The following is a 16,442-nucleotide window of genomic DNA, read 5'->3' as shown; positions in this document are numbered from 1 at the left end:
CAGAAGCCCTGAGTTTGTCCCTATCGGCGGAGGTACTCGCCGAAGCCAAGGATGAATTCGACCTGACATGGTCCGATGCTTCGATCCCATACCTAGGCGTCTTGCTAGCACCGACCATACAGGCAACCGCAGACTCCAACTATAACAAGCTTCGCTCCCGCCTTAATGACGAACTCAGGAGATGGAAACGGCACTCGCTCTCCTGGCTGGGAAGGATCGCCGCAGTCAAGATGACCCTGCTGCCGCAATTCCTGTATGTATTCCAGACCCTCCCACTACGCCCTCCACTGGGTTGGCTCCAGCGAGCGCAGTCTGACCTGGCACGCTTCATCTGGAACGGCCGTCGACCGCGCTTCAAGCATGCGATCGCTGTTCTTCCTCCCGAACACGGCGGAGTCGGAGTGCCTGACCTTACCCTATACTATCAAGCGGCTCAACTCCGCACACTGGTGGAATGGCACCAATTAGAATCTGGCAAGAACTGGCTCTTTCAAGACCAGGCGGTGGCGGCCAGACCTCTCCAGGGTATCCCGTTCTTACCTCGTTGCCATAGGCCCCCCAACCTATACGCGTCACACATCACAAGAACAGTCCTGGAGGTGTGGGACAAAGTGGCGATCAAACATGACCTTACTTCGTTCCCCTCCCCGATGACCTCACTCTTCGATAACCCCGATTTCTCCCCAGGCATGGACCCCAAAGCGTTTGCGGCATGGAGACGCACACCATACAGAGCGCTGGAGCACCTGTTTGACCTAAACGGTATCCTTCCCTTTCAGAAAGTGAGGGAGGACTATAACATACCGGAAACGGATCGCTTGCCCTACTTACAAGCTCGACACTGGGCCCTACAACCGACGGTCAGACCCGGTGCCCAACGCCTTCTCACCCCGTACGAAAAATGGTTGTTGACGCGCACCTCAGATAAGAAACTGATTTCAGACTTATACCAACAACTCCTCCTCACCAACAAATACACATACAACGCAGGGAGGGTCAGATGGGAGAGAGACCTGGGGAGACAGCTCACACATAAGGAATGGGATGGCATATACTATAGGGCCAGACACTCGGCCTATCACACCGGTCTCACTGAGACTCTGACCAAGGTGGCCACCTATTGGTACCATACGCTAGAACGCTTACACCATTGGGACTCCCACATAAGTGACCGCTGCTGGAGGGACTACGGGGAGCTTGGCACGCTGGAACACTTGTTGTGGAGCTGCGACCGCCTGCAACTCTACTGGAACTCAATACTGGATGACATAGACTCCCACTTAGACACTCAACTCCCCAGATTCCCAGCCTATATCCTGCTCGGGCTTCCCAACACACTGATGTATCCCCTAAAGTCTAGGAGGGGGCAGCTCATTGCGATAGCGTTAGGGGCAGCTGTCCAGAACATTGTGGCATATTGGAGGACTACTCAGCCCCCACCACACTCCGGCTGGCTACATAGATTGTGGACGATACTAGGGATGGAGAAATTATCACTGGCGAAGGCAGGGCGAGGAGAAGAGTTTGCTGCGCTATGGCGGCCATTCTTGACTCTGCTTACAGGAGAATTCAGGGAACTAAGCTGTCCCCGATATCTGTGCTTACTTCGCCTAGCAGACACCCCGACTGAAGAACCTCAAACCAAGCCGCGCAAGCGACAGACCCAAACCGAGGTGTTGCATGCATCCCCACCCTGGTGATTGTAGGCTGTCGCACAACACTTTAGTTTTCCTTTTACACGCTTTGAATGGATGGACAGGGAGGGGGGGGAGGGAGACGGGGAGGGGAGGGGAAGGGGGGGAACCCGAGGCCTAGAGTTCCTGCTGCTGAACCTCTACCCAATCGCCTTTGATTGTATTGCCACTACCTTACGCCTGAGAAGGGCTCCCTATAGATGCCTCAGCACGAATATACCAAATGGCGACTGTGGTCTCTTTGTTTTTTCTATGATGTTGAAAATAATAAAAGATTTAAACCATAAAGAGTGAATACACGTAGATTCTCTGTCTAGAGGACCTGAAGGAAAGGCATTTGGTTTAACCTTACTGGTCCGTGCCTGCACCAAAAGGCTTTCTGTGGATGGATGATGAGTGAGAAATAGAGGGTCAACAGGGGCCAGTCTATGCCACTTGCCCACAAGTCAACTGACTAGTGGAGCTAAGCACAGTGGACCTGGACGACTTTGAGAAGGACAGGGATTTGGAGTGGGAGCTGCCTCAGTATCTGAAGTAGGAGCAGGCCTGTGACTCAGAGTAGGACCGCTACTTCGAACACAAAGTCTTATGTTATGTGACGTATAATTTCGATTCCCACTTTCTGATCACCTTAGGATGCATCAGGGTACACTTGTCCCACAAGTTATGAATGGAGTGCAGGCACCAGTGACACACATTTCGAGGGTCTGTGGCTGCGATCTTCTTCCTATAGTCGCAGCACATCTTGAACCTAATGTCTTGGGATGAGACAGTATTTTCCCTAGCAGTTTCAGAGAAATTTGCAACAATGTCAGAAAAGATTGGAAATCCAACAGAGTTGGGAGTGGAGCTCCAGATCCATGTGGAAGTGCGCAGAAAGAAAGAAAATGACATCAGCGTGCATGGGAGACATCTATATACAGAGCACAGGAGCTATTGCTTGAAAATTTAGTCTGGGACTTGGGATATTCTAATGGTGATGAATTTGCAGTTAGAATTATCCATGATAAAACCTCGTCCACCAAATAAAACTCATAAGAAAAACCTTTCCGTTCGAATCCCCCCGCAATGCCACTTTTCTGTAGTGGGGCATTGGTCAACTTCAAGGGTAGACTACAGGAAAGCCTTGTAGCATGGTTTATCAGCCTACCAAATCAGAATCAAGAAGGAGGAACACAAGGCTGGCAGACTTATTGTTTGCCTGAAAAACAATGAAATAGTAGCAACTCACCTCTCACAGCAACTCAACTCAAAAGACCATGCTGTCTCTCTGTAAGTGACATCATTACATTGCAAATTCTTTTCCTCGCTTACAAATATGCTGAAGGTAATATATACAGGTAAATATACCTGTAAGGTGACAGTATGCTCAATTAAGGATATTAATAAATAAATATTATACTGTATATGATTTCACACAGGCTTTGATCTGAAAAAAGATCGTCCCTTAGTAACTCCCAGATTCTCTGTGACACTCCTACCTGTTGAACAAGATGCCCAGGCAAATACGAGACTCCCAATTACAGATTCAGATCAGTAACTGTTCTAAACCCTTCGGTTAAGCTCTCCTTCTTTTCTCTCTTTCTCATATTTCCTGCCAAAGTACCTCTACAGTCAAGTCAAGAATAACATTATTTGAGTTCAGAGAACCATAAAAGTTCCACAATAAAAATATTTGCAATTCATAAAACATCAATGAGGAAAGATTAAAAATAGCAATTCATAATGTTTCAGAAAAGGCAAAAAAAAAATGGTGTTAAGAAAGACAATTGAAATAACGAAGTAATTCCCTGGTAATCCTATGCCAATTTCACTCATAACGCTTTCAAATCACGATAGAGTCCCTTATGAAGTTTGCTACGGCGAAGCAGATATCAGAAGAGGCCAATGTGTGCAGGTAATTAAACCCATCCTAATATGAACAAGGACGAATATTCCTTAATAATGGAAGCAAAAATCTGGCTCTCACCGACTTATATAATGTGCAAAATAATAGAAAGTGCAACGCTTTTTGCCTAGAAGAATTATCACAAGGGCAAGTCATAAGCTTGCCCGCCATCCTCCTTGATGAGGAAACGCCAAGAAAAAGTGCACAGTGCATAGTCAGAACCTAGTTAGGTAAAATCTAATCTGGAAATTAATAGAAAAAGATAGATAGAATTGTGAGGGGGCAGAAGGCAATCGAAACAGTTCCATATCACCTTGCTGTTGACGACAACTCATATTGCTCAGGCTAAAGAATGCCTTTTTAATACTGGCCTCAGCATTTGGAGGGATTCTTTCAGGGTTTTTAAAGAAGTGTCATAGACCAGTGGTTCCCAAACTGGGGTCCATCGGCCACAAGGGGTCCGTGACGCATTCCCAGGGGGTCCGCCCGCAGCAGTTTTAAAAGCACTGCAAAGTTCCTTGTTTAAACAGCAGTTTTCAAAGCAACAATAAAAAGAGTCAAGGCAACGCTGGTGATTATTGTACCTGCTGGAGATAGATGGGAGTTTTGTCTAGTAGCAGCTTTAACTCCTCCAAGGAAGTGCAGTGGTTTAATATGCCTGCTGCAAAGAACGTGTACCATGCATTTAAAAAAAAAAACTATATTTTATGTGCATTGCTCAGTGGGCTGCAGCTTTTATCACAGAGCTACTGTTGTTATAATCGTAAACTGGCACAGTGAGCTATGAAATACAATCAAAGACCTGCATTCAAACTGCATGGTACAAGTTAGTAAGTTTTGTTTTCTCTCAGTCTTTCATTATCCTGATGCTGCTAATAAAGGTTTATATGGGTACAAATAAATCCTTATTATTAACATCAAGGCTAACCACTGTGTTATGTTCAGAATCCTGAGTTTGTGCTTCTCCAGACCAAGCACTCTTAAAAAATGCTTATCAGTATAGATGACATGTGAATCCTACCCCCTGGGGACCCCTTCCTGTTAGTGAGTGGTTTACCACCCTACTTGAAGTAGGTGGTAAACTGCGAGTGTTTTGCAACCGCAAATACGGTCGCAAAACAATTGTACATAGCATGGTGATTCGCTATTAGGAAGAGACGCTCTTTCCAAAAAGCGGGAGTCACAAATGCTATTTTGCCAGTCTATGACTCCAAAATAGCATTTGTACATGCTATTACTCTTTTTTGTGGTCACAAACAGGAGGATCTCCTGTTTGCGGCCGCAAAAAAGGATCGTACATCTGGCCATATATGTGTTAAGGGAATCCTTTATAACAGCTCTTGAAAACTTTTTGAAAGCCAAATCTTGGCCCATTAATACAAAGGGGCACAGCCAATACGATCTTCTATGAACTCTTGACCCAGTTGGGTATGGCAAAAAAAAGTGGAGGCACTTTTAGGTACCGTAGTCTTTTAATAAATGTATTCTCTACTAGTTGGAGCTGTTGGCTTCTATTGCACCCCAAGATAGCGGCCCCATATGTGGCAATAGGGAGACATTTACATTTACCTCTGTAAGCGAAACAACCCATCCACAGCCCTGCTTGTCGGCTGTGCTCTAGTGGTTAATAGTGGTTTCCACTTCATCTGATTATTGAATAAATTAACCAGATACGAGAAATGTTCAACTTTTTCGACCTTCTTTCCCTGGACAATAAAAACTTTGTTTTTTGTGGATTTTGGCTCACACACCATTATATACGGTTTAATAACATTTACTTTTAAATCATGGGATGTCATAAAATCAGTAAAAGCATCAAGGGATTTCTGAAAGCTTGTGTCCCATAATACTGTATCATCTGCGTATGAAAGCAGGGGAACATATTTATTACCACTTTTGGGGTAGTTAAGCTTCCTTTTTAATAAAAAAAAGCCTCCAGCCCATTGGTATAAGTTCAAAACAGGAACCGGGCTAAAATATATCCTTGACGGACACCCTCAGTGGAGATAATTGGGTGTTTTTTTTCTTCCCACTTACTGCCATATCTTATGGTGACTGTTGTGTTTGTATGGAGCCTACCCAGAAGGGTTACTAATGCTTTTTCAACACCCATGTCTTCTTTCATAGCCCACAATTTGTCCCCATTAACTGTATCAAAGGCACTAGATAAGTCCATGAAGGCCAAGTGAATAGAACTCTTCATGGACCTCAAGTGCTTGCTGACAATTGGGACAGGTTGAGCTATTGTTCAATGGTACCCAGTCCCCTCCTAAAACCATATTGTGTATTTGACAAGACACTTTTGGTGGATACCCACTCTTCCAAACGTGCAAGAAGTACCCTACTCAGTATCTTTGCTGTGGCATCAATCAGTGATATAGGCATATAACACGCCGGATTGCTTCTATCACCCTTTTCGAAAACAGAGACCAAAGTCGCCTTTTTCCATGACCTAGACAATGGGCCAATAATAGCTGCTTTAAAAATATTCGGCAAAAGTGGCGCCCACAGATTGGGGTTTCCCTTAAAAAGATCGAGGGGCACCCATCTGGGCCGGGGGCTTTCAGAAAAATGCCCTGAGTTAAAGCCAATTCCACCTCTTGTACTGTGATGGTCACACTAAGTTGTGTGGCTACAGATAGATCAAAGGGTATTTCCAGTGAATCATCAGCAAACGTCTTATGTGAAGGGATTTAAAGATACTGGAAAAATGGGCTTCCCATGCTTCACCCATGATCAATGAGTCCATTTGTCTCGCATCTTCAGTGAACATTGGGAGATTACTAATTTCCCAAACGTTTTTAAAATCTTTAAGAGAACCTGCTCTTTCGAAGTCCTACCACACCATCCTTCTCAATTCCATCTTCCTGCATTCTATTACCTTTTTGTATTAAGTCCTGGTGATTTTAATTAGTTATCTATCACGTGGAGTGACGCGTAGGGCACATTTTAGTTCCTTATGGCTTTAGAGCATTCAGAGTTAAACCAGCGCGCCTCTAGGGATTGCTTTTGAGGGATATTTCTAACCAACTTCTGAGCAATGTTGGTACAGAGCAGCTCAAAATCCCGTACCATTTCAACCTAGGTAGTGTCTAGCCTCAGGCACCTCTCCAGTCATATTGGATAGTATATACCTTTCATGTAAAATGTACACCCAAGCTCAGCTCAGGTAGGTCACCTAGGGGGCAATGTTTTCCCTGTTTGCTCGGGGGACTCCTCCTCAGGGACCCCATCAACGTCCACAGCGGGGACTTCAGGGACCGGTTTCCCACAGCCCTCAACCCTCTCCTTGGCAGATGTCTGGGTCATTGTTTCAGGCTCCAGACTCCCTTGACTCCTTTTGTGGGCAGGCATGGCTTGTTTGGTCATGTAGACCCACTCAGGCAATCCCATCATCTCCAAGTGAGACCTGAGCTCTACCCCCCTCCAGTTAATTTACTCCAGGTCGTTACTAGCAAACAATCAACAGGCATGACAGAGCTCCCAGCTATTTTGAGAGAACCCAAGACAACCCTGTGACTGCCCCCTCCCCCCAGTCAAAGTGACTCACTACCTATACTTGAAATGGAGGTATTTAAAGGCATGTGGGCTTTTGGCACCATATCTCTTTCCCCTAGATAAACTAGGGTCACCTGTCTGTCCCCCAAAACTAACTGGGACTACCTCTAGTCCGAGCACTACACTCGCCAACCCTGGTGTCTGCCTACCAATGGGGGGCTGTGATCTCTTGGGACATTTAGAGTCGTCCTTGTTGTGCGCACACTTGTAGCACTCTGTACATTGGGATACAAGTGTCCCTGTCTTATGGTCAAAGAAACCTTTGGTTTTAGGATCGGACTGAGACTTGTTACCACTACTCCCATAAAATTATTTTGGGGGCCTTTTGAGAACTCCTTGTTTTTAAGTTCTCCTCCCCCCTCTTTTGTCTGTTGGGAACACCCTACCCAACTTTGTGGGTGTCCCACCAGAAACCTTTTTGGACGCTCGGCTGCTAGCCCAGAGGTCCACATGCCCCATCTAGGTGCTGGAGCAACACTGTAAAGTACTGAGCATGTGCTCTCATAATGATACAACCCATTCAAATAATTAGCTCTGCGGCTGCCCCTCACCCAGCCATTCAGTGCTTTACTGGAGTAATCAATAAAATATACCCAGGATTGGTCAGGGAGCTTCTGGCTGTCCTTGAATCTTTGGCGATATATTTCAGGAATCAGCCCAAATTTCGAAATAAAAATAGCATTCATAAGGATGCACGTTTTGGTTAGGACCCCGACATCTAATGTGCCTCCCAGGTTTAGGTATATGTTTCCACTGGCCACCCCCAGTGCTCCTCAGGAACCCTGTGTACTTTGTGTGCAACCTCACATGCAGAAAACCACTTACTAAGATCATCTTCCACTAGATATCTGGACACCAAATCCTTTGGTACATGGAACCTTTTGTCTCCATCAGGTACAGCACTTGTGCTGCCTCCATCACTGCTGGAATCAGACTGCCATGCCTTGATGTCCAGCTCATTTGGACTCAGTTCATGAGCCATCAATAGTTTCTTTTCAGATAATGCTCTTTCTGCCTCAGCCCTCTTCGCTTCCAAGGCTCTGTCAGCCTCAGCTCTTTTGGCTTTCCTTTCAGCCTTTTTCTCGTCAGCCTCTTTTTTTAATTTCACCATCTGCAGCTTGAATTCTCTCTCCTCCCTCCTCTCCCTCAGCTACTCTGGTGATAGACCATGGACATAGACGCTGTGTCCTGCTCTCACAGGGATCTCAAATGCAGGTGTGTGCCCCTCAACTGTTGCAGATCGTTCTTCAGAAGAGCCATTCTCAGGTTCCCCAATCCATCATTCTCCTAGAAGAGGGCCTTTGCCCAGGCCCTCCGCACCTTTTGAAACTCCACCTTCTGGGTGGCTCCTTGGGCAGGTACCCCCAGCTTTTTAACTGTGCCACAGTGTAATCTTCCAGTTTGGCCAGCTCTAACTCCATGGTCCCAGATCCAGAACCAGCAAGAGAAATGATGTAGAGCAGTGGTTTCCAAACTGTGGTGACACATTCCCAGGGGTCCGCAGGCAACAGTTTTAAAAGCACTGCACAGTTCCTTGTATAACCAGCAGTTTTCGGTGATTGTAGGGCACCTTAGGCCTCACTTCCAAGGGTCTAGGACGTGGGTGGCACCACTAGGCAGGGCAGACTCACAGCTTTCTGAGTCTAGGTGCAGATGCAGGTGGTTCAAGACTTTGATATCCCTGAGACTTGGTACAGGAGGCAAGTCAGCAAGAGGGCAGCTCAGCAAGGCAAGAGCACAGCAAGTTAAAGCCCAGCAAAGCAGCAGTCCAGCAGAGTGACATTCCTTTCAGAAGTTAAGTAGCTATTCCTCCTGGCAGACTAGTCACAGGTTCAGAAGTGTACTAAATTAATAGTATCAGAGGTCCAGTACTTATTCCCAGTTGATCCTTTGAAGTGGGGGACATTTCTAAGAAAGCTTTGAAGGGCTCAGAAGTTCCCCCTTCCCACCCTGGCTCCAGACATACTACAGGGGGGTAATCAATCCTTTGTGTGGGGACAGGACACAACCCTTTTGGGTGTAAGTGTCGGCTCCTCCCTTGCACCTGCATGCAGATGACCACTCAGGCACACCTATCCTTCCTGTGTGTGACTATGTAGAGGGAATGCAGGAAGCCAGCTGTCACCCAACCCCTACGTGTATTCCAGAGAAAGACAGCAGACACCAAATGGCGAAAGTAAGTAAAAGCCAACTTTCTAAAAGTGGTATTTGCTAAGCTGGAATTTAAAATCCAACTTCACCATAAGTTGTGTTTTTAAATTGCGAGTTCAGTGACACCTAAGTAGAAAGTCTATCCATAATTAGGAATTACACTTAAAAGATGTAATAAGGAAATACGAATGTTATCCTATGGGAGAGATAGGTCTTGCAGTAGTAGTGAAAAACAAAAATTGGTTGTTTTTCACTACCAAGACAAGTAAAACTTAAAAGTACATGTCCTGCCTTTTAAATACATGGCACCATGCTCTGTGGGTTAGACACAGCCTTCTTTAGGGGTGACTTACAGGTATAAAAAGGGGATATTTGGGGCTGGCAAGAGGGTTACCCTGCTAGGTCAAAATGGCAGTATAAATTGCACATACAGGCTTTGCAATGGCAGGCGTGAGCCATGGTTAGAGGGCTATTTAAGTGGGTGGCACAATGTGTGCTTCAAGCCCACTAGTAGCATTTAACTTACAGGACCTAGGCACATGTAGTGCACTTTACTACAGACTTATAAGCAAGTTAAAGAAACCAGTGGCGGCTGCTCTGAGAAGGCAGAGGAACATTACACCATTGCTCAAATAGGAAAAACAAAATGACACTAACGTAGCGGTATCATTTATTTAAATTTTATTGCATGCAGTCAGTGGCCTTGTTCAATGTGGGGTTGGCCAGAGCAATGGAGGAATGGTTTGCACTCCCTAAGTGTGCATGCATGAACCGTGTGGCCTGCCCTCTTTGGCCGACTAGACAGTTCATGTGCACTCTGCATGGTTTCCACCTGGCTGTAATGCACAACCTGGTGGGGAACATGCACCTGCATTTCCTGTCTGAGCGCCGAACCACGGCCTCAGACCAATCACAACGCTGCGTTGCAGCGCTGTTATTGGCTATGGGGAGCCTGTGTGCCCGGGTGCTTTCTGCTGCCGGCCGGACTGGAGAAAGGAAGAAGGAAGAGGACGCAGGGGATGCAGAGGCCGGCCGTTCCAAGGTAAGTATTTATTTATTTATTTTCAAAGTTTTATATAGCGCGAACAAGATCTTCACAGATATCAGAGCGCTTTACATAGAGGGGTACATGAGGGAACATAGTCAAACAATAAATCAATAGATCACACAGTACAAATAGGTGGCTGCAAAGCCCATCACGTGAGTAATAAGACAACTCATACAAATAAGTAAATGGGTCAAGCATGTAGTACAGATCGGTGCAGGGTGTTAACAGAGTTCGAGATAATAGATCAAGTGTATTTAGCCATGAGGATAGCTTTTACTTCTTTTTTAAAGAGTGTAGTGGAAGAGATAAGCCTGGTTTCGGGAGGGAGTGAGTTCCAAATCCTAGGCGCCAATCCTGAGAAGGAGCGCTTGTATGTTTTTTCCTTCCGGAATCTTCGAGGTTTCAGCAGAAGATTGTTTGTGCCTCTCGTGTTTCTAATTCCCCCAGATATTGTCAGTTTCTGAGCGAGGTAGCCGGGTGAGTTTAGGTGTACCGCCTTGTGTGTCATGCAGGCGATTTTCAGATGTATTCTGGCTTCAAAAGGCAGCCAATTCAGGGATTTCAAGTCAGGGGTAATATGGGAGTGCTTTTTTGACCCAGTGACGAGTCTCGCTGCAGCATTCAGAGAAGCTCTTAGTGGTGCGGTAGTAGTTAGGGGGAGTCTGCAGAGGGCGGTGCTGCCGTATTCAATACGTGGGATGACTAGCCCTTGTACTGCTGTTTGGAAGTCTTTGGCTGGGAGGTAGGGTTTAAGTTTCCTCAGAGTATTGATCTGGAAGTTTGCTCCCTTTGTTGCCTTGCTGATATGTTGCTGCATGTTGAGGTTGGTGTCAAGTGTTATGCCTAAAGATTTTGCTGAATCCACTATGGTCGGTTGGACGTTGAGTGCTGTTAGGTGCTTAAGCCATGTTTGTGTGGTAGATATTTTCGTGGGAGGTGAGATCAGAAGGAACTCAGTCTTCATAGCGTTGAGTTTGAGGTGGTTATCAGCCAGCCAAGATTGGGTGCTTCTGATCGTTGAGTTCAGACGCAAGATGTCTTTGGGGGATTGTAGCTTGAGATATAGCTGAGTGTCATCGGCGTACATGTGAAAGTTTACGTTGGATGCTTGTAGCAAGGAGGTGAGAGGTTCCATGACTAGGTTGAACAAAGTTGGTGATAGAGAGGATCCTTGGGGGACGCCTAGCGTTACAGGTATTGGCGAGGACATCAGGTTGTTGCTCTTGAATTTCTGCGACCTGTTGTGAAGAAAGGAAGTGAACCATTTGAGAACAGTTCCAGATAAACCCATTCTTGTGTTTAGTAGTTCTAGTAGATTCTCATGTTTAACGGTGTCGAATGCTGAAGAGAGATCTAGAAGGATGAGGAGGCAGGTGTCGTTTTGGTCTAGCATTTGAAGTGCGTCGTCAATTATGTGAGTCATAGCAGTTTCTGTGCTGTGTCCTGCTCGGAAGCCTGACTGATGGGTGTTGAGGAGATCAAATTGCTCAATGTGTTTAGTCAATTGTAGTTGTGCGCATTTTTCCAACAGTTTGGCGAGAGTAGGAATATTGGTGATGGGACGGTAATTGTTGAGATCAGAGGGGTCGGCTGTAGGTTTCTTTAGTAGAGGTGTGACCTGACCAACTTTGAGGGAGTCAGGAATGCTTCCTTGTTGGAGAGAGCTGTTGATAATTTTAGTCCAGAGAGGGAGAAGCAAAGGGGTAAAGTCTTTTTACTGCGGAGGCAGGGAGGGGGTCCGTGAGGTGATTGGATGGTTTCAGGGTGCTGAGCAGTTTGCCAATTTCTTCTTCCGAGTATGTGCCGAAGGTTGACCATGTAGCATTGTTTTTTGGTTCAGTGGGTGCTAGGCATTGGGGTTTGGAGTAGAGGCTTGCGTCAATGAGGAGATCGCTTTTTATTTTGTCAGTTTTTTGGATAAAGAAAGCAGCGAAGTCTTCACAGGAGGGTGCCTCACGCCTAGTGTTGAGCGGTTGGGGTTGTTCCTTGGATTGTGTTCTGATTAGCTCAAACAGTTTTCTCGGGCGGTTTTTTGCTTGGTCGAGTTGGAGGCTGAAGAAGTCTGATTTTGAGCGTTTTATTTTCCTGAAGTAGGGGTTTCTCTTTTTCTTCAGCTCTTTTAGGTTTCTTCAGCTCTTTTAGGTGCATTGCAGAGTTTTTCTTCTTCTAAATATCCCCCCTGACTCACCAAGAAACTCCAGTGAGAAGACTGGTAGGTATGAACAGCTGTATTTTGTGTATTTAAGAGAGGTTAGAGGTCCCATGGGCAATGGAAAATCTACACATACAACAGTCACAAAAACACAGGAGTGAATCATCAAAAGGAACAGAAATGAAGGAGCAGGCATTTTCAGACACGTATCTGCAATCAAACAACTAAAGTGCTCAATCACTGTTCATTACTGCTTAGTAGAGAATCCGATCTTAACTAGCAGCATAGGCTCTCCTCATAAACACTTAATGATCTTCTGTTGCTTTTAGTGGAAGTGTTACAAAAAACTAAATATGAATGACATAAGGCTCTAGAGGGTGGCTGTTACGAAGTTCGGTCCTGATTCAAGAGGGTTAAATTTGCATATTCCCTTCTGGATACAAAAATAAGTTAAACTAAGTTAATTAAGTTAAACTGTATTTAAATATCCAAGATGAAATGTTAGCAGTAACATAGAGATGGAACTAGGACCTTTAGAAGACCCTGAATGGAAAGAAGTTTTAGGCTGCTTGAGAGAGGTTGACATTACATTTGGATTTAAGCTGGTACAATATAACATTCTCCAAATAATTTACTACATATGACCTCAATTAAACATGTGCTGAAAGGGCAGACATTGATTCATGCCTTAGTAAATTCACTCAGGTTCTGGTCCCCCTAGATATACGAAGTGAAACTTACCCTGGTAGAAATACTTGGAGACCTTCCCCACCACCCAACTATCTTAGAATTCTGTGTAGCAGGGGCTAATAATTGTTTGCAGGGATACTGGAAGACCCTAAGAATGCTTAGAAGTATAGATGGTGGGACCGTGGTGTTCCAACATGGATTGGTGCATGGCAATTGAAAAAGAGATCTACAAAGCCAGAGGCTGCCCAAATAACTTCAGCAACTATGGGAGCAATCAATCTTGCGTTATAGCTTGAAGTCTTAAGTTAGGGGTAGGACATGATTGTGTGTAATTCAGATTTGGCATTTTGAAGCAAGGTTCTTGGCCTCCCCTGATTTTATCCATATAGACTGCCTTCTGTAAACTGTCGACAAGAAATATAATGCAAGATACATTGACGATTAACACTATGTCCCTTCTCTGCAGATGACAACCTGACGGCTGTTTCTCATGTGTTTTATAAGAAAATCAATAACATTGTTTTTAAAGTATTTTTTTAGCAGTAACATAAATATTAAAATACAAGTAACAAAACCAACATTACCTTCCAGAAACTGGTCCAGGGCATGGTTTGTGAAGCACACCACCAGAATTGGGCTATGTCCTGTGGTATTCCATAAGTCTGAATTTGCAAGGAGAGCCTTGACAACTTTCAATCCGACATATGTCTTTCCTGAAGAGAGGTGATGGAAATTATGTGAATATATAAAACAATTAAGTTATTATACTGCTCAGAATTTGAGCCAAAAAATTGTTCTGTCCCCAAAACAACTGCAAGTGTGGCTCGCGCCATTTGTATTCCTTAAAGGAGCTACTGTGAACAACGAATGACATTTTCATTCTGGAAGGAGCAAAGCGAGTTTGTCCTGATGATGTAAAATACACTAGAGTGTTTGTAGAGTTTATTCAATATTCTGTTTTTTTTTCCTATGTTTTTATAATTTCTTTTGAGTTTAACATTTTAATTCATTTTGTTATGGAACAAGCACACTAGTAAACAAAAATTAAACATCCAAAATAATTCTGGTTTAACATTTCCACTGCTGATTTTCTGATTGTTTTAGGCATCCCAGTTTGAGCCAACAAACTGAAAAACTCTCCTGGCGGAAGTTAAGCCCAATCTAAAAAAAATCAGTTACCTGTGCATTTTCCCATATATCCTACACTTCCTACAGTAAAAGCGTAATACCGGATTAGAAAGCATTAGAGCGCTTAACAGGAGGACTAGGCCAGAGGATACAATATATGATCGATTTCAAGATGTTGGCTGACAGCTTCCCAATGAGCCTGCAGGTACTGCTCTTTGAAAAGATGGTGCTTTCTGCTTATTTTTTAGAATTATCTAGTTAAAACACACCATTACGAAACACATATTGGACAAGTATTGGCAAAGCATGTTGTCTGACCTTTATTAACTAGGGAAAACACACACAATGGGGCATATTAGCAAGAATTTCGTTAAAATTATCGCCGTTTATGGGCTTGCTAATATGCGTTATAGAATTCCAATAGAAGCCCAGGTTAGATGTCCTGCACATCTAACCTGGGCTTCTATTTGAATTCTATGGTGTGCAAAATAATGATGGATTGGGATCTGGTCCAGAGTAATTTACCAGTGGTTGAGAGTAATTCACGCATTCAATTCATCAAATTTGTATACTTCAGAACAATGTGAAAGGGGCAGACCTGGGGCATGTGAGGGCAGAACCATTGAGTAGTAACTACTCCTGTGCTGATACACATAAAGCAGAAGGCTGCAGGACAGATGAGAGGCTGCAGGTGTCCTTTACTGAATAGGTGTGCCATTCCCAAAAAATGAGCACATTGCCTTCTAGAGCAGCTAAAAAGACCTGAAAGTGAAGGGATGTCCAAGCCCATTGCAACATAATTTTTCAACAAAGATGGCCCTGAACAGGGCCAAACCAGTCACTCCTGTGTTGCCATTCTCCCACACCACTCAAATATTACAAATTAAATAAAACTAGGGTGAAGTGAAGAGCTTTGCAGAGCAACATGCAAGACCATCACAAATTGCAGCTGATGGGCCTATCATTCCAATGTGCCACCGTTGATGGAACAATTCTAAAAACAAATAAAAAAATAAGCCTACGCTAAAAAGACTGTGTGGAGCTTGGTGTGAGAGTGCGACTCGGAAGACGCTACAACATCGGTTGCCTTAAATGCTGTTTGCAAGTTACAGTCCTGTGCATTGATGTAATATAATATACACATTGGCTGCAAGGCATGTCAGAGTCTCACTCCAGACCTCAGTAAAGGTCCATATGCAGGTGACTGTAAAGAGACTCCTTGATGAGAACTTGTACTGCAAATAGAAAACATGTCATCACTCACACAGCCTCACCTTCGGTACTGTGAATGGTTGTCCAGTAGATTGAATGACGCTGACAAGAGGGGCTTGAATGGCGGCTGACCATGGGGAGGCACTGCTTGTTACTGGCCAAATAAGGGATCATCGGTGGGGTCAGAGGGACCTCAGGAGCCGTTACTTCCCAGCAAGGACACAGTAGCTGTAAATAAGGCAGCGAGCAGTATCTTGCAGAATTTATTGCGGTATTGTGAGCGAGATAGAGAGAGGAAGAAACATGCAAGAGGACAAGTGAAGGAAACGCTCTGCCTTCTTAAAGAAGCAGGGTGCAAGGATTTGATGGCGCTGAATGAGGGCGGGGAGGAAGTGGGTGGGGCTGGTCTCACCTGTTGTAGACCATGGCAGATATTGTTGCGGTGACAAGGTGGGTTTGTTTCCTACCAAGTGCCAAGGTGTGAAGGATGGGGTGTAACAATGAGAAGAGCGACTGCACAGATTTTGCCTTTCCATGAGGAGCCGCGAGCTTGGGCATCATGGGCATGACTCACGGCAGCTTCTAAGCTGACCACAGTCCACAGGGGAGCAGGCTAGCCCAGCAATATATTTGGAGGCATGGCCCGAGTGGCACAACTCAGGTAAGGTGGGAGAAGGGGCAGAGCAGTGAGTGCCAGCTGGCTGCGGTGATAGTAATTGGCCACAAGGGGCGCCAGATGAGAAAGAGCAAAGCACCTCTTCTTCAGCGTGCAGCATTAAAGAAGGGTGCCCCACGTGGGCGACGGGATGGAGATAGCCAGGCAGATGGAGGCAGAAGTGAGTAAGTAGGGTGACCAACTGGCATTGGTGCAAATTCAGGACGTTAAGTGTAAAAATTCAGGACAAAGGGTCAAAATTCAGG

At 45.0% G+C, this 16,442-nt stretch overlaps 1 protein-coding gene across 2 annotated transcripts in view; it reads right to left on the bottom strand.

Annotated features, from left to right (window-relative positions):
• LOC144829052 (NFX1-type zinc finger-containing protein 1-like) overlaps nt 1–16,442 on the bottom strand; it is a 1,360,324-nt gene that overhangs the window by 914,786 nt on the left and 429,096 nt on the right. For both annotated transcript variants that reach the window (XM_078687796.1, XM_078687797.1), the window contains exon 7: nt 13,766–13,894. In XM_078687796.1, coding sequence (XP_078543922.1) covers nt 13,766–13,894 — 129 coding nt within the window. The remainder of the gene's footprint in view (nt 1–13,765; nt 13,895–16,442) is intronic.

This window comes from Lissotriton helveticus, chromosome 4_1, assembly GCF_964261635.1.
Source record: "Lissotriton helveticus chromosome 4_1, aLisHel1.1, whole genome shotgun sequence".
Classification (NCBI taxonomy): domain Eukaryota; kingdom Metazoa; phylum Chordata; class Amphibia; order Caudata; family Salamandridae; genus Lissotriton; species Lissotriton helveticus.
This window is presented reverse-complemented; position numbering and strand designations above follow the sequence as displayed.